Source organism: Suncus etruscus, chromosome 9 (genome assembly GCF_024139225.1).
Source record: "Suncus etruscus isolate mSunEtr1 chromosome 9, mSunEtr1.pri.cur, whole genome shotgun sequence".
Classification (NCBI taxonomy): Eukaryota; Metazoa; Chordata; class Mammalia; order Eulipotyphla; family Soricidae; genus Suncus; species Suncus etruscus.
Window position 1 is genome coordinate 46,317,202 of NC_064856.1, and position 18,995 is coordinate 46,336,196.

Consider the following 18,995-nt stretch of genomic DNA (forward strand, 5'->3'; position numbering starts at 1 on the left):
AGGCAGCTTGCAGAAATCTGCATTGCTTCTGAGGGTGGCTGCATATATAGGGTGCTCAGCCTGGCCTGTGAGTATGTGATAATGGCTGTAGTCCACAAGAAAGTGTGGGGGAGGAAGGTCAGAGATGAAGATCAGAGCGTTCAAGAATATTCATGCAGGAACCTCACAGCAGTGTCACTTGTGGAAATGATCTGGACTTGGACGCTGAGCCATGAGCCTTCCACACACAAACACACACTCTTGACCTACATGGAATATGGTTATAGTTCATGCTTTTCTGAACTGGCATTTGGTTTTAACAAATCTGCTAAAAACTCATTCTAGGAACTGGAGAGATGTTACAGAACTTGCCTTGCATGCAATCAATCCCTATTTTGTCTTTCCTCCATGTGACCCCTAAGCCTCACCAGGAGTGATTTTCTGGAGCCGGAAGTAATCCCTGACCACCTCCAGGTGTGACCAATAACAAATAAAATAGCCATCCCAGGTCCAGAAGTATCTCATAATGCAGTGGTTCTCAAACTACTGTCCACGGGCCACATATTATATTTGTTCCCATTTTGTTTCTCCATTTCAAAATAAGATATATGCAGTTTGCGTGGGAATTTGTTTATAGTTTTTGTTTCTACTATGGTTCAGCCCTCCAAGGGTCTGAGAGACAGTGAACTGGCCTCCTGTTTAAAAAGTTTGAGAACCACTCTAAACTCTAGAACATGTACTTTGCTTGCAGGAGACTCAGGCTAGATTCCCATCACCACATGGTCTCCCCAGAGTTCAAAGCCAAGAATAGCCCTGGAGCACAAATGTCTCATTTCACCACTACCATAAAAACAAACAAACAAACAAGCAAAATCCATTCTGTTTTAGTCATTTATCTAACTCATATTTTAAACACATATGCTACATGCTGAGGATCCAACAGATATCTGGAACAAGGTCTGGTGCCCCAGAACAGGGGGAAGTTTGTTCAGTTACCAAGCTGCTGAGCAAAGAGGCAGACCCTGAGCCCAGCTGAGCAGAGACAGTGAGGCTACTCTTTGCCTGCAATAGGCACACAAGCCCTCCTTTCCTCACCACATTCTGGTAGCGGCCTCTAATCCCTGGCTTTACAGTCCTCTTTAAACTGTTCTCTTGGATGCCTGTCCCAAAGTTCTTTGAAATAATCCAACCAAACTCTGTGGTCTGGTGGAATTTTTCATAGCCCTTTGAGAAGATGGAAGCTTATTTTCAGACAAGAAGCAATTCATTTATATAACAAAGACTTCCATGTTCAAACCAGCTGGATCCGAGACCTGAACCCCAGCAGCTCTCTCTGGCTCTGACGGTTCTCCAGACTCAGTGGATAGCTGAAGAGACACTGAGAGGTGCAGACCCCCACCCCCACCAGCATGGCCTCTTCCCCACCCTGGTCCTTCCTCTCCTCAGACTTGTTAAGATCTCTGACTCAGCCATCCTTATTTTCCCCACTAACATGCACCTTCCCATGGAATCCCCAGCTTCCTCTGGGCGTCCTCCTTGCAGGCACTATTTTTTCCCTGCTTCTGGCTAAACCCTTTCTCTCTCAGCTCTGGTTGTCCTGAATGAAACAATCATATTCCCCAAGTCCAGTCCACAGCTGGCCTGAGCTTCTTCCAGCCTGCCTGCCTCAGCCTGTGCCTATGGGTCAGTGGCATTTTTGCTTTCTCCCTTGGCACCATATAAACAGACATAATCCTCCTGTTTGCATAAGAGATCATGCCTGTCACACTGGGCGTAGATCTGTGTCTCCTGCTACAGGGCTCGGACCAGAGCTGAACCACCTGGGTAGGGGGCCAATAGGCTTTACTGTACAGAAGCTTTGGCAACATCAAGTGCATCACCCCCTTTCCGCATGAGTACCAAAGGAGACGGGGCCAGGACCTGGGGCACAGGCTGTCTCCCTGCATCCTATGGTGTCAGCCCCATGCTCTGTCGCCCCTGCAGATGGCTTGACGGACTGCCTGGACCCAGACTGCTGCCTGCAGCCGCTTTGCCACGTCAGCCCGCTGTGCCTCGGTTCCCCCGACCCGCTGGACATCATCCAGGAGAGCCAGGCCCCTGTGTCACAGCAGAGCCTGCACCCCTTCTACGAGCGCATCAAGTTCCTTGTGGGCAGGGACAGCACACATGTCACCCCTGAGGAGAACCCCTTCGATGGAGGGTGAGTCCATACAGGGCCCCCAAAAAACTGAACTACATTTGGGTGGATGGAGTGTGGAAGCAGCCAGGCTGGGGGTTTCCAAGGACTTTAAGTACCCAATAAAATTGCCCTCCTGGTATTTGAATTCCTTAAGCCCAATGTTACTATTCCCATGAGTGATCAATAGAAAAATGTAATAGATCTAAATGGGAGGGGATCTCAGTGAGATCCTTTGGGTATGGGATTAATCCCTTCTCTGTACTCAGCTCTAACCCAATCTCACAGTCTTCCGACAACCCTCCAAGCTTCAGCCCGGAGGCAGCCAAGTCAGGGGTACTGTCTCCATAAGCCACATGTTCTATGTTCTTTTTTCATTCCCCTGAGCCATTCGTGTTGTGACTCACCACAGCCTCTGCTGCTGGAACCAAAGAGCTGAGCATGATGCAGATTTGCCATTGGGACAAATGCATGACTTCCCAAGCACAGTGGCCTATGCTCTGTTTTCAGGATCGTAGATCATAGAGGAGGGCATCTTTGGTAAGGGCATATTCTGCACAGACACCCAGATATGTCAGGACAGGGAGGGTTGCCTGTGGGGAAGATGGCCTCATGGTCCCCATCAAGAAGGAATCAGAAAGACCTGAGGTTGATTGGGCTGAGAAATGTTGAAGAAACATCTCACCAGAATCAGGACCTAAGAAAGGGAACAAGTGAGTACCTTGGGCAAAGAAAAGGAATACCCACAGCAGGAAGACTGGGGACTGCTGTGTTTGTAGAAAAAAATGAAAGACCCTGGAGCCACAGAGTTTAGGAGCCAGAACTGGGAGCAATCAATAAAGAAGCAGTGTTGAAACGAACGGTCCATCCTCAGAGAATGTGAAAGGACAGGAACCTACATCCTGGCAGTGTCTGAGGGCTTCCAGCTTTTTAATTTTGTTGGGTTACTCAGTGTGGATTATTCAAATGTGTGACTCTGTGTGTTACTTTGTATGATTCTTTGTGGATTATTGCAGAGTGAATTTTTTTGTGGATTATTCCATTGTGTAGCCTTGTATGAATTATTGCTTTTAGTGATTCAGTGTGGATTATTCTCTTACGTCACTCTGTGTGAAGTATTTCAATGCCTGATTCTTTGTGGATTATCTCATTGTGTGACACCCTGTGGACTGTTGCATTGTATGGTTCTTTGTGTGTATCATTCTGTTGCATAAATCCCTGAGCATTATTGTTTTTTGCAAATTATTCTGTTGTGTGACTCCATGTGGTATATTTTATTGTGTGACTCTTTTTGGATTATTCTGTTTTGTGGCCCTGTGTGGATTATTTTATTGTCTAACTCTATGTGGATTATTGTGCTGTGTGACTCTATGTGTTGTTGCTTTGGAACTTGGCAGAGCTCTTCTAATTACCTACAAGTATGAGCACCCACAAGGGAGCTGTCTCTTGCTCTACATTTGAGTGGCCCATGAGGGGCCATTTTAGCTGAGTCTTGTTGGCTGCCTCTGGCTACCCTGCCAAGGGGGGAGTCTTGTCCTGCCCTCCTCATCAATTCTGGAAGAAACCCAATCCAGTCTCAATACATTGCACATCTACTTTTCACTCCCCTAGTCTGGCTTAGCGATTTTACTATGTGGCCTGCAGAGAGAGTTCAATACTGTTGCTGCAGCAGGTCTAACTTGCCCCAAGAAGCCTGTTACAGGGAACTGGGGAAATGTAGGCAGGGAGAAATGAGGCTCTAAGCTTCTCAGTAGAAGAAAGAGTACAGGTCTGTGTGTATTTTAGATACTGGCTTTATTATTGCTGAATGTGGTCCTGAACAAGTGGCTTAATAGAACAAATACGTGTCTGTCAGTCCCTAAGCTGCATCCTCAGGAACTAACTTCTGATTACTTGTGTTAGCATTAAATAGTTGTTCAAGACAAATTAAACATGTGTATTGCCTTGAAAACTGGAGAATTGTAGGAAAGGAAATAAAAAGAGGGGTGACATAGGGAGGGTAAATGTATATAAACAAGTTGAATTAATTTTACACTGAAGATTTGGAGCCCAGAGACATCCAAGAGGAGAAACAAGAGTAAAAGTCAGCTGCCAATCACTGTTCACGTATCTGCCATTTCAGTTACATCATAGGGCTCAGCAAGCTGACCTGTTTGCTGCTCCAAACAGGTTCTTCTTAGGGCAGGGTCATATACATGTATTCTAAAATAAACAGATAATGGAACCTGAAAGGTAAAAAATTTCCCTCCCCCTAGCATTTACCTTAATCAATACATGTTTTCTAGCTGACTTAGATTACAAAGAAGCAACTATCTTTCACTACTAAGTATATATAGACAGGGGTAGGACACTAGCCCTGCATGTTGCTGGCCCTTGTACGATCCTGGCTTCCCATATAGTCCACTGAGCACTAACAGAAGTGATTCTGGAGTGCATAGCCAGGAGTAAACCTTGAGCATCACCAAGTGTGGCCCAAAAATAGAAACAATAAAACACTTTTTAAAAATTTTAAAAAATGTACGCATAGGGCCCGGAGAGATAGCACAGCGGCGTTTGCCTTGCAAGCAGCCGATCCAGACCAAAGGTGGTTGGTTCGAATCCCGGTGTCCCATATGGTCCCCCGTGCCTGCCAGGAGCTATTTCTGAGCAGACAGCCAGGAGTAATCCCTGAGCACTGCCGGGTGTGACCCAAAAAAAAATGTACGCATAGACAGATTTTTGCATGAGAGAACCCATTAGAACCATAGAAATGTAGGTAGTGTGTACTATTCTCATGTAACTTGGTTTCTATCATGTTGATCTGAGCCATACTTGCCCATGTGGATAGGGGACAGCATGATGGGTCACTTGCCGATCTGGACTCTAATTGCTGTTTCTATCTGTGAAGGACTGTGATGACAGCTCATATACAGAGTTTGCCCCTCAACCTTCACTCTCACTGGCTCTAAGTGACCCTAGGGTAATGGTTAACCTGTGAGCACTGCCTCTCAACATAAATTGGCCATTATAGTAACTGTCCTGTGAAAGTAATTGACATCACACCCTGAAACTGGCTGGGGACACAGGTGATCAGTAAATGGAGCCATTCACAATGGCATCATGGCTGAATGAGACAGCTGGAACTTCGGAGTCATGTGGACCTGGACTGAAATGCTGCTGTATCCACTTTCTAGCTAGATTAGCCGTCCTTGGGAAAATACCTTGTTATCTCTGAGCTATATTTCCTCAGATTTGGGTGATGATGTCTGTTTTGCAGAATTTCTGTGAAAATAAAAGGAAAACCAGTTGGTTGCACATAAATTCTCAGCCTCCTGTCCTTGGCTGCTAATTTTAAGATAATGCTTGTAGCGTTAAAAGGAGTTTCAAATCGACCTCCTTATCATTCTAATTTTTTATTTAAATACCATGGTTACAAGGTTATTCATACTACAGTTTTTTTCCCCATAAAGTTGTTCATTATTGAGTTACAGCCATACAATGTACAACCTTCAACAGTACACATTTTCCATCTACCTCCTTAATTGGAAAATAAATGTAAGAGTAAGCAGCCTTTTCAGTACAGTCCAGCAACTACTCAAGAAAAGCCAGCTTTACGGGGCCAGCATGATAGAGCAGCAGTAGGGCATTTGTCTTACATGGGGCTGACCCAGGATGGACCTCCTGGGTTTGATCTCTGGCATCCCATATGGACCAAAGTCAGGAGCGATTTCTGAGTGCAGAGCCAGAAGTAACCCCTGAGCAGCACCAGATGTGGCCCAAAAATAAGACAAACCAAATTAAAAAAAAAAAAAAGAGCCAAATTTAGATGGTCAAACCCTTATTTGAGGGAGCATAAGTCACATATGTCTGATGCTATCAATGGTATCCTGGAATAGGGGATTCAAGAACACTTCCACAAGAGTAGAGTTCATGATTTAGGACCTGCTTAAAACATTAACAAGGTGCTTGTCCAACAGAGAAATCTACTCTCAATGTATCCCATCTGCATAATGTGTATTAGTCTGAATGGGACAATAGCTGGTAGGACTGACTGGTAGGAGAAGCCAAAGCAAAAAGACTTGGGAGTTAGAAACCACTAGAAAAATGAAGATTAATGGCTAAAGTAGTTGTGCCCAATCCTATCTTGAGGTCCTCGATTTTTAGAGAGAGTTGGATCATTGGGAAAGGACCAAATCCTGTAGGGAGGCCCAGAGAGCCTATAGAGAGAATCAAATCCCATTGAGATGTTCTTTCGGAGAAGGCTGGTACTTGTAATTAAACTGTGGAGAGTACTGATCCTGAGGAAAAGCTGTCAAGGGGGTACATCCTATAGAGAAGGTTGAGCCTGGGGAAAAGCTATAGAAAAGGCAAATTCTGTAGAAAAGGTTGAGCCTGAGGAAAGGCTCTGGAATGGGCAAATACTGAGGAAAGTGTCAGTCCTATGGGGACAGTTAGTTCTCTAGATAAGGCCCAAATTCTCAAGGGGGGCCTATTCTATGGGGAGACTCTTATCCATTGAGAAGGTTGTGGCTGTTGAGAAGGCAGATGTTGTAGATAGTATGAGCAGCTCTGGAAGAGATCATAGCTGTTTCCAAACAAAGCTGAATTTTAAGTACTGATGATATTTACTCTTCTGCAAATAGGCAAAATACACCTGTAAGCCATTCCTGAAAGGTATTTTTTTATGACTTCTTCATTTTTCTTTACTGAAACATGCATCTCTAAAGGGAGGATTGGCCAGAATCTGTCAAAAGTTCTTATGTTACTGGCTTGAAGAGCATAGAACAAATGTTTAGTTTTGAAAATGAGTTATCAAACATGCAGATGAACTTACTGAATGAGGATTTGTGATGGAAAAATGTCCTTTGACCTGACACAGAGGTTACAGTGAGGAGGGTTAGCCATAAAGCATTATTTATCATAATAATGATAAATAGTAGGTTTCAGCAACTTATTAGTGCCTCAAGGAATCAAAGGTTAAACTTTTTTTTTATAAAGGAAGTAAATTTAAATGGGGTAGACAAAAGTGAAAATATTAGAGCAACTACATAAAAAGGATATGTCCTTCACCAAATGTGTGCGTATAAATGTGCATATGAAAATACTGTGTTCCTGTGGAAAATACTGTGGGTCTCAGTGGAATAGGATTCAAGAAACATTCTAGACTGGGGAGCCAGCATGACTTTTTAGGATATCAGAAAATTGAGAAAAAAATTTATGTGGCTGAAGCATAATTATAGTGATATCATTTTTCAATCAAAAGTTAAGAGAAAGGGTCTATCATTTGAAATCAGTCCCATACCATGTGGTCCTGGTGTGCAGAGTGAAGTTGGGTAAGTAGGAGGAGCACAGATAGGAGGTAGAAAGATGGCTTGAGGCTGGCACAGAACAAGATCTGCTTTCTAGTTCACTAACAAATTGAGAACATTTTTCCTCAAGAGAACTCGAAACCTGCTCTAAACAACTGAAAACCTTGATGCAATGTAAGTCTTGAGAAGATTTGTTTACGTATTTGGGGCCATACTTGGTAGTGTTCAGGGCTCACTCCTGGCTCTTTGCTCAGGAATCACTCCTGGTGGGCCTCAGGGAACCATATGTAGCACTGAGGATTGAACTTGGGTTGGGCATATCCAAGGCCAGTGCCCTACCTGCTTTGCTTTCTCTCCAGCCCCATATATTTAGGATTTCTTTCAGACCCTTTATAAAGGCACAAGTCCCATGAGTAATGAAAACAAGAGTTGAAAAGAGGGGTGATATCTTAGAACAGAGACAGAAAACATCTTGTTTGAATATACATTTCCCCACTAACCCCCACAGATCTACACTGTGGGCCTGCATGTCCATGGCCAATGCACTACCTCAATGCATTTGCTGCCCATAGCACGTGCCCGCTGCCCCAGCCTCAGACAGCTCTCCTAGCTCTCTAAGGGGCCAAGTGGGAGAGATCTTCTAATGGAGTTCAAATAAACACCAGCTTCCTGACAGCTGGCCTCGGAGCAAATTTATTATTGAATTATACTCCTGTGCCTTCTGAACAAGCTTAGCTGACAGGCTGCCCCATCAGTTTCGAAAGGGGGAGAAGGGAGAGAGACGCTGATGAATGACCCTGATGGAAGATGGAAGAAGGTAAAGATTCTGCTTCCTCTGGATGTCAGCTATTATATATTATTTATGGTGGTTTTTAGCAATTCCCTCCCCACCCCGAAATGAATGTTTATGATGATAAAGCAAGGAGGTGAATTTAATTCACGCTGCAGCAGCAACTTCTCACGTCATCTTGATGAGCAGCTAACAACTCCTCCTCTGCCACTTGATCATCCGTTTATCGATTTCAAAACCCAGTTACAATCTCTGTTTATTCTGGGGCTTGAGTTTGTCCTGAGCTAAGACGGCATGTCAAAGGGAACTCACAAAGGCTTTGTAAGAAGAGGATCTGCCATCAAGGCCTCAGGTAGCTGAGGGTGAGTGACCAGAAAGACACTTGTTCCCCATCTGGACTGTGGCCTTATTGGCCCCTACTCTGAAAGTTGTTTGGAAGATTAAATAACATCAAATACCCTGGAGCCCACTGACTAGCACTAGCATGCAGTGAAAAATACATAATGTTCATGGAGCATATTCTGTATCTCAGGCATCGTCTAAAAAGCTTTAAACATTGTATTAGTACTAATACCTTGAAATCACCCCTCAGATCATATGCATGGAGATTTCCTTACCCTTATGCTAGAGATGTGAAACTGAAGCACACAACTTAGTGCCTGACCAAAGACCTAAAAGTGGGCACAGCTGGCTTTTGAAACCAAGTCCATGGGTCCTAAAGTCCAAGCACTGGACTTTCGTTTTCCTCAACTTGGTTTTTTCTCAGGTTTAGAGTGTTAACCATTTATATGAGGAAACACTCTGACCCTGTCTTCCCAGCTCAACTCCTTCAGTGTAGAAATCTCCATGGGCTGGTAGAGAGGCACCACTTTCTCTTGTTCCTGCTGACCCCAAACTTTCTCTAGGGCTGCTGTGTTCAGTGATGGAAAGATCACAGAGCTTCCTTCAGAGCACTAGCCTCACTGGCAGAGGGAAGCCTTGCATTAGAGCTATACCCTTGACTTCCTGTGTGACCTTGAACAGGTCTCTTCATCTCTCTGTGACTCCATTTCTTTAACTGACACGTCTGGATAAGAATCCATACCTGATGGGGATGTCTTGGGCTTAAATGTGATATTGACTCTGTCAGGGTATTGTCATGTTAGTTACTATTGCTGAAAGCAATAGCACCAGCACTGATGCCAGTGCTGTTATTAGCATTCATTAGAGTCTGTGGAGATTTTAGTATCACCTGAGGTCTAAGAGGAATGTCAGACTCTTCATTGGAAGCATTCATGTAGTTTTATACAAGGCATGACTGACCTAGCATGGTGACAGGCAGAGGTCAACTTTGGGCTTATCAGGTCAATGTGGAGAAAGAAAGATGGAGGAGCCTGAGAGTGCTCAAGGATCAGTGGCAGAGCCTGAAGCCTGAAGAAGGGGAGTTGTGAGTGAAGGCTTTCTGGGACCTTTTTCTGCCATTTTGAGGCAGGGGCATGTGGTGTTTCATATAATTCAGCTGAAATCCAGGCAGTAAGAGTCTGGGTGTGTGGAGAGCCAAAGTTCACCCTTTAGTCTCATCCTCAGAGGTCTTTGCCTTGGCCAGAGTACTTCTGTGAATATCTGTGGCTCTAACTATATCCAGGACATGTGGGCTATATCCCAGCACTCCCATTGGCAAGAGGCTGAGATGGCAGGAGAGAGGCTTGGGACAGTCTGGTAACAGAAAGACCCACCTGCCCACCTCTGTCACATGCATTCAGATTCCAGAGCAAACACCTGCTGTGCTGGATATTTTGGCCCAGGCATAGAGAATCAACATGAACCATGCTCAGTGCTGGAACCAGGACAGAGAGGAAAGGTGCCTTCCAGGAGCCAGTCTTTGGGGGAAAGGCCTCTGAGGGTGTGATGACAACCAAGAGGTTGGAAATCCAAGGTTATGGCCTGGTGAACACTTCAGGTGAGTCTCAGGGGACTCACATAGTGCTCAGGAAACCAGATAAGTCGAAGTTTCTATTCAGAGTGAAATAAAAGCAGATTGGGAGCTCTATGAAATGCCTGGAATCATATATAGATCACTTGAGTTAGGTTGAAGTACCAAAGTAAGGCCTTCAGAGATTTAATAAGCAGGCTCTGAGTTCCATTTGGTGTCAGGTAGGGGAAAGTTCAGCCTACATAGACACAGGTGAGAACAGAGGGACAAGCAGTTACCAGTGTCAAAATTCATTGATGTCCTGTCCAACCCACCTCTTAACACCCCCACTTCTCCCTGTGTGCGTGCTGAGGGTTGTTTCTGGCTTGATTCGGCCATGTGATAGTTTCATCCCTCAAGCAGTTTTCTCTCAAGCCAGCCCTTGGCCTCTGGCCTTGGGAACAGCCTTGCCCCAAGCTGGCAGCTGCAGGAGCACCTGGGTCAGGCCTTGAGTGTGTGGTTGGATAGAGGCCAGCATGTCTGACACCACCTGGGCCTGGCACAAGTACACTTGCCTGGCAGGGTTTGCCTGGCCTAATTGCTTATTTTGTATATAGTTGCCCAACATATGTGAAGCCCATGTGTTGACTCACCAGTGTCAGAAACAACTGAAGGTGCTTCCAATTGTCCAGGAGCTCCTGCCAACACTGATACTATGAGAACCATCTCTTAGGGTTGAGGAAGACCTGACTGGTTGACGTTTATGGCGTATAAGATGGAAGTCCTCATGTTGGCCCACAGCTTAGACACACAGTAATGTGTAATGTGACCTTAAAAAAAAAAGGCACTTGTGGGGCTGGAACAATAGCAGAGTGGTAGGGTGTTTGCTTTGCATGTGACAGATCCAGAACAGACCTGGTTCAATCCCTGGTATCCCATATGGTCCCCTGAGCCTGCTAAGAGTGATATCTGAGCACAGAGCCAGGAGTAACTCCTGAGCACTGCTGGGTGTGACCCAAAACAAAGCAAAATAAAAAAGGCACTTGTCTCAGTTTCCATTATTGGGATTTTCTTCAACTACCAGGCACTCAGGAAATCTTATCTTAGCTGGCTCTCAAGTTTGGCCTCCTGTCTCCTGACTCATGAGCAAGCACTTAAGGTAGGGAGGGGAACGTGCTTGGTGGAATGCAACATTGTTTATCCTGGAGAGATTACTGTGAGCTATATGTGTGTGTGTATAGTATATATGTATATGTATACATACATACACACATACATATATATATATATATATAGTGTGTGTGTGTGTGTGTGTGTGTGTGTGTGTGTGTGTGTGTGTGTGTGTGTGTGTGGCACTAGGTGGTAACCTACAGCAGCCTCAAATGCAATGAAAGAACCTTTGTTCCCTTAAGGAAGGTAGATTTGGAAGCCAAAGAGAATTTTCAGTGAACAGCACTTGCCTTGCATTGAGCCAACCCAGGTTTCATCTCAGCACTACTGAGTACCACCAGTAGTGATCCCGGAGTACCAAAATAGGAGTAAGCATTGAATACCATCAGGTGTGACTCCAAACTTCCCTCCTCAGATGCAATAAAAAAAAAGGTAGATTTCCAGGAAATTTCCAGAAAAATTCCAGATTTCCAGAAAAGTTTATTTTTCTTTCTTTTTTATTTCTGGAAAGAAGTCATGGACTTATAGGTATGGGAACCTCTGGAATGGATCAGCATTTCCCAACCAGGGGCCATACAGTGCCCTCCTAGATAAATTAAAAGTGAAAATTATGTAAATGGAGTACACAGCATGAGATTAGAGGGCAACCATATAGGACAAGGGCCACAAAAATTAAACAAGAGCAAAGAGTAACCATGGTATGGAGAAGATTGAGAAATGAGATCAGAGGAATCAAGAAGGTTAGTCATTGAGCTCGGGAAGCTGCACACAGCTTCAATTGTGGTGATGACAATTTAGAGGAACTCTGGGTGCAAACAGAACACTAATCCCAACCCTGCTTTGCCAATACAAAGATGGTGAGCACAAGAAAGAAGCTATGCCACTCCATAACTGGAGAGCAGGGGAGAAGCAGGACACTGAAGTGGTGATAGATGGAGGCCATTAGGGAACTTCTCAGTCAAAGTAGCAGCTGCACCTTAGCCACACTGGTCTAAATGTGGGCTCAGTGTTCTGGAGGTGCAAGGAAGGCTGAACCAATTCACAAGAACAGCTTATGAAATGTGGGGATTCTGCAAGTTGGATTTTCTAAACAATTATTGCCCCCAAAACATTGATTATATAAGATAAAAATTATTATAATTTTATTCTGTAAAAATGTAATCATTGATCAAAATTCATCAACTCCACACAATTTTATTTGGTTTTTGTTTTGTTTTGGTTTGGTTTGGTTTTGGCTTTTGGGCCACACCTGGTGATGCTCAGGAGTTATTCCTGGCTATGCGCTCAGAAATTGCTCCTGGCTTGTGGGACCAAATGGGATGCCAGGGATTGAACCAAGCTAGGTTAGTGCGTGCAAGGCAAATGCCCTACCACTAGTGCCACCATTCTGGCCCCTATTTTATTGTATTTTATAATCAACTTTGCTCTTGAGGATTTTTTTAGAACTATCATCTCTCTGGTGGAAATATCATATCATAGTAGTCTGCTGAGCATAGCTTCCCAAATATTTCTGGGTTTAGAAACACTTTGCTGGGTACAGTTGGCCATAATGGAAATACTTGCACCAGAGAAATGAACAAAATCTACAAATTAAAATTTGTCTATCTGCCTTTTCTTTCTTTCTCCTTTTCTTCGTTTCTTTTTCGTTCTCACTTTCTTCCTTCACTCTTCCTTTCTCCCTTTTTTCCTTCATTTCTTTCTTTCTCTTTCTTAATTCCCTTCTCCCTTTTTTTCTTCATACTTTTTTCATTTGTCTCTCTTTTCTTGCTCCTCTCTCCTTCCTTTATCCTTTCCATTAGTAGTTAAATATTTAAAGAACAACATTCACAGAAGCCATAAAATAAAAAAATGAAAAATGCCTCGGGAAATCCAATACTCACAGCTTTTCAAACTATCCTGGACAAAAACTCATGACAGGTACCTGAAATTAGAGCAGATTTTCATGTCTCCTCTTAAGAGAAAGACTGTCTTCAGGGGCTGAAGAGATAGCACAGCGGTAAGGTGTTTGCCTTGCATGCAGAAGGATGGTAGTTCGAATCCCGGCATCCCATATGGTCCCCCAAGCCTGCCAGGGGCAATTTCTGAGCCTAGAGCTAGGAGCTCCTGAGCGCTTCCGGGTGTGACCCAAAAAATAAAAAATAAAAAAATAAAAAACTGTCTTTAACCAGATTTTCTTGGCCCTGAAGGTCATGATCAGACAGGAGAGTGGAAGTGTTCTTATTCAGAATTTAGATCTTGACCCAAATCCCTATTTTTTATTTATTTATTTATTTTGCAAAAGGTCTCTGTGGCCTTCAAGACACAGAATTCACCTTCATCTTCTCCAAAAACCAGAGAAGTCCCCAAGACAGGGACCTGGAGTAGAATTCCTTCACTTTGGATAGGCCAGTGATGCTGATTGAAGTTTTCCTATTGCCAGGAAATCCCCAAAAAGCTGAATTAAAGGAGGCCAGCCTGCATATGTGTAAGGCACTTGAGACAATCCCCCGAAATAGCCAATTTCAGAGGACTGGTTATTGTCAGGTGCAGATCTGAAGGCCCATTTTCAAGGAGAGGGTGGAGAGTCTCCATGGACATCAGCTATTAGCGATGCTTGAGAGGTCATAGAGAATAAGAAAATTCCCAGCAATGAGAAATTCAGTTTTCCAACACAAAAGGCCTCTCTCACTGATACCTGAACACAACTGATGGAATATCTTTCTCATCAGCAGAGATCATTCCATATCTGTTTAACAAGAGGCCTTCACAGCAGATCCCAGAGTCTGCACTGAATAACTTCCATTTGACTTGCTTGCCTGGTGGTGTGTTCAGACCACAGGCTTCAGAAGGAAGCCTCTGAAGCAGAGTTACCCAGACAGTCAGTCCTTGGACCTGGTGCATTGTGTGTCCCTATTCTGCTTCATAAAGGACAGGCTGGCACTCGAGAGACCAGCTGCTTACAAAGCAGGTGTTAATTGCTTTTCTCATCAAACAGGGAAGAGTTTCTCACTCTGAAAAGGCAACAACGCAGGCACCTGGAATACAGGTGATCTGCTGTGATCTTGTTCTTATGGAACCCCCACAGGCTTCAGACTAGCTTATCCCCAGGCCTTGAGGACCCAGGGGGTGGAACACATAAAGGGACAGCACCCACATCTGGGTTCCCATGTGCCATCTGGGTTTCCCATTATGCTTGGGAAATTGACAAACAGATGGGTAAGAGTTGAACCCAAAGTTGTGAAGCTTCCATTAGGGTGAGAGGTAGGGGGTTCTGTCTTGTTAATCATGGCGAAGAACAGCCTCTACGACCCATTTCCTCCTCTTTTCTAAGTCTATCATGCTTCTGCCATTTATCTCCAGCTTCTGCAGAAAGTAAATGTCACAGAGTTACCTTCAAGCTGACACCACCACCCCTGCTTCAGCTACAATTACTCTTGTTTTTATTTCTTTTTCCACTTTGAATGTGTGTCATCTACTCAGAAATTTCTTTTGCTGAAATACTTGCAAAAAACATCTTTCTAGATGATTCCTAATTGTCCTACTTGTTGACTCAGTCCATCATCAAAGTGAGAATGACTGGGGACAGAAGAAGGGCTCAGTGGAATAGCACTTGCCTTGCTTGCCTGAGGCCCGAGGTTCTGTTCCTAGCACCACATAGCCCCTCAGCATAGCAGCAGGTGACCGCTAAGCACAGAGCTAGTAGTAACCCCTGAGCACAGCCAGGGATAGTCCTCAACCAAAATGATGATGATGATGATGATGATGATGATGAAGGCCTTGTTAGGCATTTGCAGGTAGAAGAAAGAGAGAGATTGTGGCCCTCCAATAGTTTCTGTTTTGTCAAAGAGGAGAGGCACATTTGGGGAACTGGGATCCTACTTCAGTTTTGGAAGAAAAAATGGTTCTGATAGGGTATCCTGAGATAGATGGCAGGGAAAAGGTATTGCCTAAATTTGGGGGTGTCAGGAGGAAGCTTTGAAGAGTAGTGCAGAGATGACATTGGAGACAGGCAGAAGGACACTGCACAGATATAGAGGCTTTATGCAATGTCAGGCTGGCACATTGGGCAAAAGCAGATGGTTTGATGTCTGGAATAGAGCAAGGAGCAGGTGGGGCATGGGAGAGGTGGCTGCTTCCATTACACCTGCCCTTCTATGTCTAGCGTCAAAGGATAGGGCAGGCCTGTCTCTCTAGGTGCTTTCATCCATGTCTGCTGTCATGGAGAACAGTCATGGCAGCAAGCACCTTGACCACTTGGAGAGTGGCCTCTGTATGATGTGGCCCATTTTCCATCCATAGTCACCTGAGTGAGGCAATTGAATCATCGGATGCTTTTGAGTCTCATTTCTGAAGCTGCAATGCCAAATCCATGGGGGGAGGCAGGGAGTACATCGCTTGATTTGTATCTAGAATTTTGTGACTATTTATCATCTGTATATAGTTGATTTTCATCCACTGGGACCAGTGTACCCCAAAGTCACAAAAATTCCTCAGGAAAAGCCAAAGAGAGTCCAGGAGAAAACTTGTCTTGCTTGTGACTGACCCTGGTGATCCCTAACATTACATTGTATTTCCTGAACATTGAGAGGGGTGATTTCTGAACACAGAGTAGGCCCTGAGCACTTCTAGTGGGAAAAAAATGGTCATGAGTGGAAAGTTTATGAGGCCCTGCTTTAGAAGATAAGTTTAGATACCTAAAATGAAGGCAGTTTGAGAAAGAAAAGATTTTTATGTATCTTGTATTAATCCCAGAAGAACTTTGGTGGCCAAGACATGTGTGTGCTTACTGACCTTGGGGTCTCGTCTCAGGATTTGGAGCTTGAAAGACTCAACTGTTCTCACTTCTCTACCCACAGGCATGCATGTGTCATTCGTGGTCAAGTGATGACATCGGATGGGACTCCACTGGTGGGTGTGAACATCAGCTTTGTTAATAACCCCCTCTTCGGGTATACCATCAGCAGGCAAGATGGCAGGTAGGTTGACAAGAGTCTGGGTAGGCTCTGAATTGGACAGCCGTGTGACTGTTGGACCCTCTGGGCACAAATGAAGCAGCTTAGGCCAGGGATATGGCTCACTGATACAGAATTTGCCTTAAATTGTTTGATTTCGTGAGACCCCACTAGTGGACACAGTGCTGGCCAAGCACTGTTCCAGGAGTAGCTCACTAATCACCCAGTTCTGCAGTTATGTCCCCTAACTCCCAAAACTGAAATTATGCCATTTCTTCTATTTTGGTTCTCAGAGCACACAGAGGGTACCCCAGCTTGTGATATAAAGTATTGTCCTATGAACTGCATTTCACAGAACAAGTCATTCCTGGATCCTGTATTGCTGTTACGTAATCTGAAACTATTGCCTCTCAGGGCAGGGCCAGCACTGGAGTTGATAGACTCAAACTTCAGCTCCTGCAAAAACCATCAGTGAAGGAAGTGAAATTTCGTATATCATCCCAGCTTTCCTTTACTAGTAAGGCACCCTTGCTACATCCTTTATTTCCCAAATGCCTTATTGACAGGTAACCAAGGTTTTTTCAGGGCCCTAATGCCCATGAGTACAGGTTATTTTTTCAAGCATCTTTTCTTACAGGTGTTACTTTTTCAAATGTCCTCTCTGCAAGTGTAGTCTGCTTTGAAAAAGTTCCTGTAATAGCAAACAGCTTTTAAAAACCTTCCCTTTGGCAGTAAGGGCCTTTATAAACTTGATGCCTTTCTAGATCTCAGGATTTGTTAACACGGGATTAACACATTAATAAAGGGATGTAGCACACCGTTGCATAACTGTGTCTTCATATAGTAAGACTTCAATTTCCCCATCCATAGAGGGATCCTAATGGATCTCTCTGTACAAATTTTGCACTTAACATACATGATTTGTGGGTCTCTTTTCAGGAGAGCATGAAAAGTGTTAGCTACTTACTAAAATCATGGACCATCTCTTGATGGGAAGATACTAACAGCAGTAATATTTGGGAGAGAGGGACAGGGAGAGGAGAGTGGAACCTTTAAGCTGTCAGTGGTGACAGTCCTCTGTTTTTAATAAGATCAGGTGGTGGCAGGCCATCTGGCTAAGTGTGGGCCCATAAGGTTGATTTTCACTCTGTGCTGGAAATCAGCTCCAGACTGATTGATTTTAGCACCTCTTTAATCCGATATCAGACGTGAGCATGTCCCAGCCAAGGTGATAATGAAGCAGGGACCCTTCTGTCTGAGGGCACGTGTGCCTGCAGACAGGGCTGGGGCACATGGCCCTCGAGTTCCCCTCTCTCTCCCCCTGACTGGCTCTTGAACCCCCACTTTTCCCTGTCTCATCCCCAAGACTAGACCAGAAGTCACCTGTGAAACCCTATGTCCTTGCTCTCATGTCTCTCTCCCCCACTCATATTCAGTGCCTATAGCTCAATGTAGATGCCCCTGCAGCATGTGTGTAGTTCTCTTCCTCCTGCTTTCTGTCTCCTGCACCCACTCAAGCTCTGTTTAACACATGTAGGAGACTAACACCAATGTCCAGGACTGCCTACTGGGAAGCTGGCATTAAAAAAGATCCTTTAAGATATATGTTTCTGCCCAAATTCCTCCCAGATTCATCTGCTGGGTGGGATCCCAGAACATGCCAGCATGGTCTAGACTGGGTGCATCTTGGAAGTTCTCTTGTTTGTGCTGCCTCTCATCCTCCCCTGGAATCGAGGGAAGCATCAGCCCTATTTCTTGCTTCTGCCTGTAAGAGAACATCAGTGCCAGCCACTGCTACTCCAAGCTTGGGTTCTATGGCAGTCCTGACCCATGATTGAAGAGCTGGAAATTCCCTGTTTATATACTACACAGGATGGAGAAAGCCAATGCTTATTCTCTTGCCTGTGATTCCAGCTTGTTCTGTGATAGCCAAGCTCCCTCACCTTCTTCCAAGACACATCTTTAGTTTTCTTTATTATTTATGATTTGAGGGCCACGTGCAGTGTATACTTCCAGTTTGGTGCTCTGGAATTCTCTCCTGTACTTGTAGGACCATGTAGTTCTAGAGCTCAGACTTGGGCCTCCCACTTACAGAACTGTGCTCAACCCTGCAAGCCATCACACTGACCCTCCACCCCTTCTTTCCACTCCTATATTCTAGCAGAAACTGAAAGCCTATAGAGGAGTGAGGAGAGGAGTCTGGGCATGGGGATCAAGGTGCAGGGCTACTTCTGACTCATTCATGGTTTCCCTCTACTCCAAACCAATATACTCATCTCCAGCTCCTTTACCTCCCACCTCCCACACAGACACACACACTTGCATATACACAAACACCACTCACATATATACACTCTGACAGACTCACACACACCTCACATATACCTCTCATATACACTCACTCCCCATACTCACATTCAAACTTACATATACAACTCACACATATGCATACTGAAATATCAGACCTCCAATTCTAATAGAAACTCAGAAACAGAAATCAGTGGTAGAAAAGTTAGCCAAAGAGACCAATTTTGCTTATTTGGGTGACACCCATCAATACTCAGGGGTTACTCCTGACTTTGTATTCAGGAATTACTCCTGGCAGGCTTGAGGGACCATATGGGATGACAAGGATCGAACCCAGGTTAGTTGCATGCTAGGCAAGGGCCATACCTGCTTTGCTGTCACTTTGGCCACCACAAGATAAAATGTTTATGTAAAATATAAGTCCTAAAGAAAAAAGTAGGATAGCAGAAAAGGGAAGCAGTTC

The 18,995-nt window shown here is 44.4% G+C and overlaps 1 protein-coding gene across 1 annotated transcript in view; it reads left to right on the forward strand.

The window, feature by feature from the left end:
* The window catches only part of TENM4 (teneurin transmembrane protein 4), a 569,696-nt gene that overhangs the window by 489,349 nt on the left and 61,352 nt on the right, over nt 1–18,995 (forward strand). The window contains exons 18-19 of the mRNA XM_049780241.1: nt 1,963–2,179; nt 16,130–16,249. Coding sequence (XP_049636198.1) covers nt 1,963–2,179; nt 16,130–16,249 — 337 coding nt within the window. The remainder of the gene's footprint in view (nt 1–1,962; nt 2,180–16,129; nt 16,250–18,995) is intronic.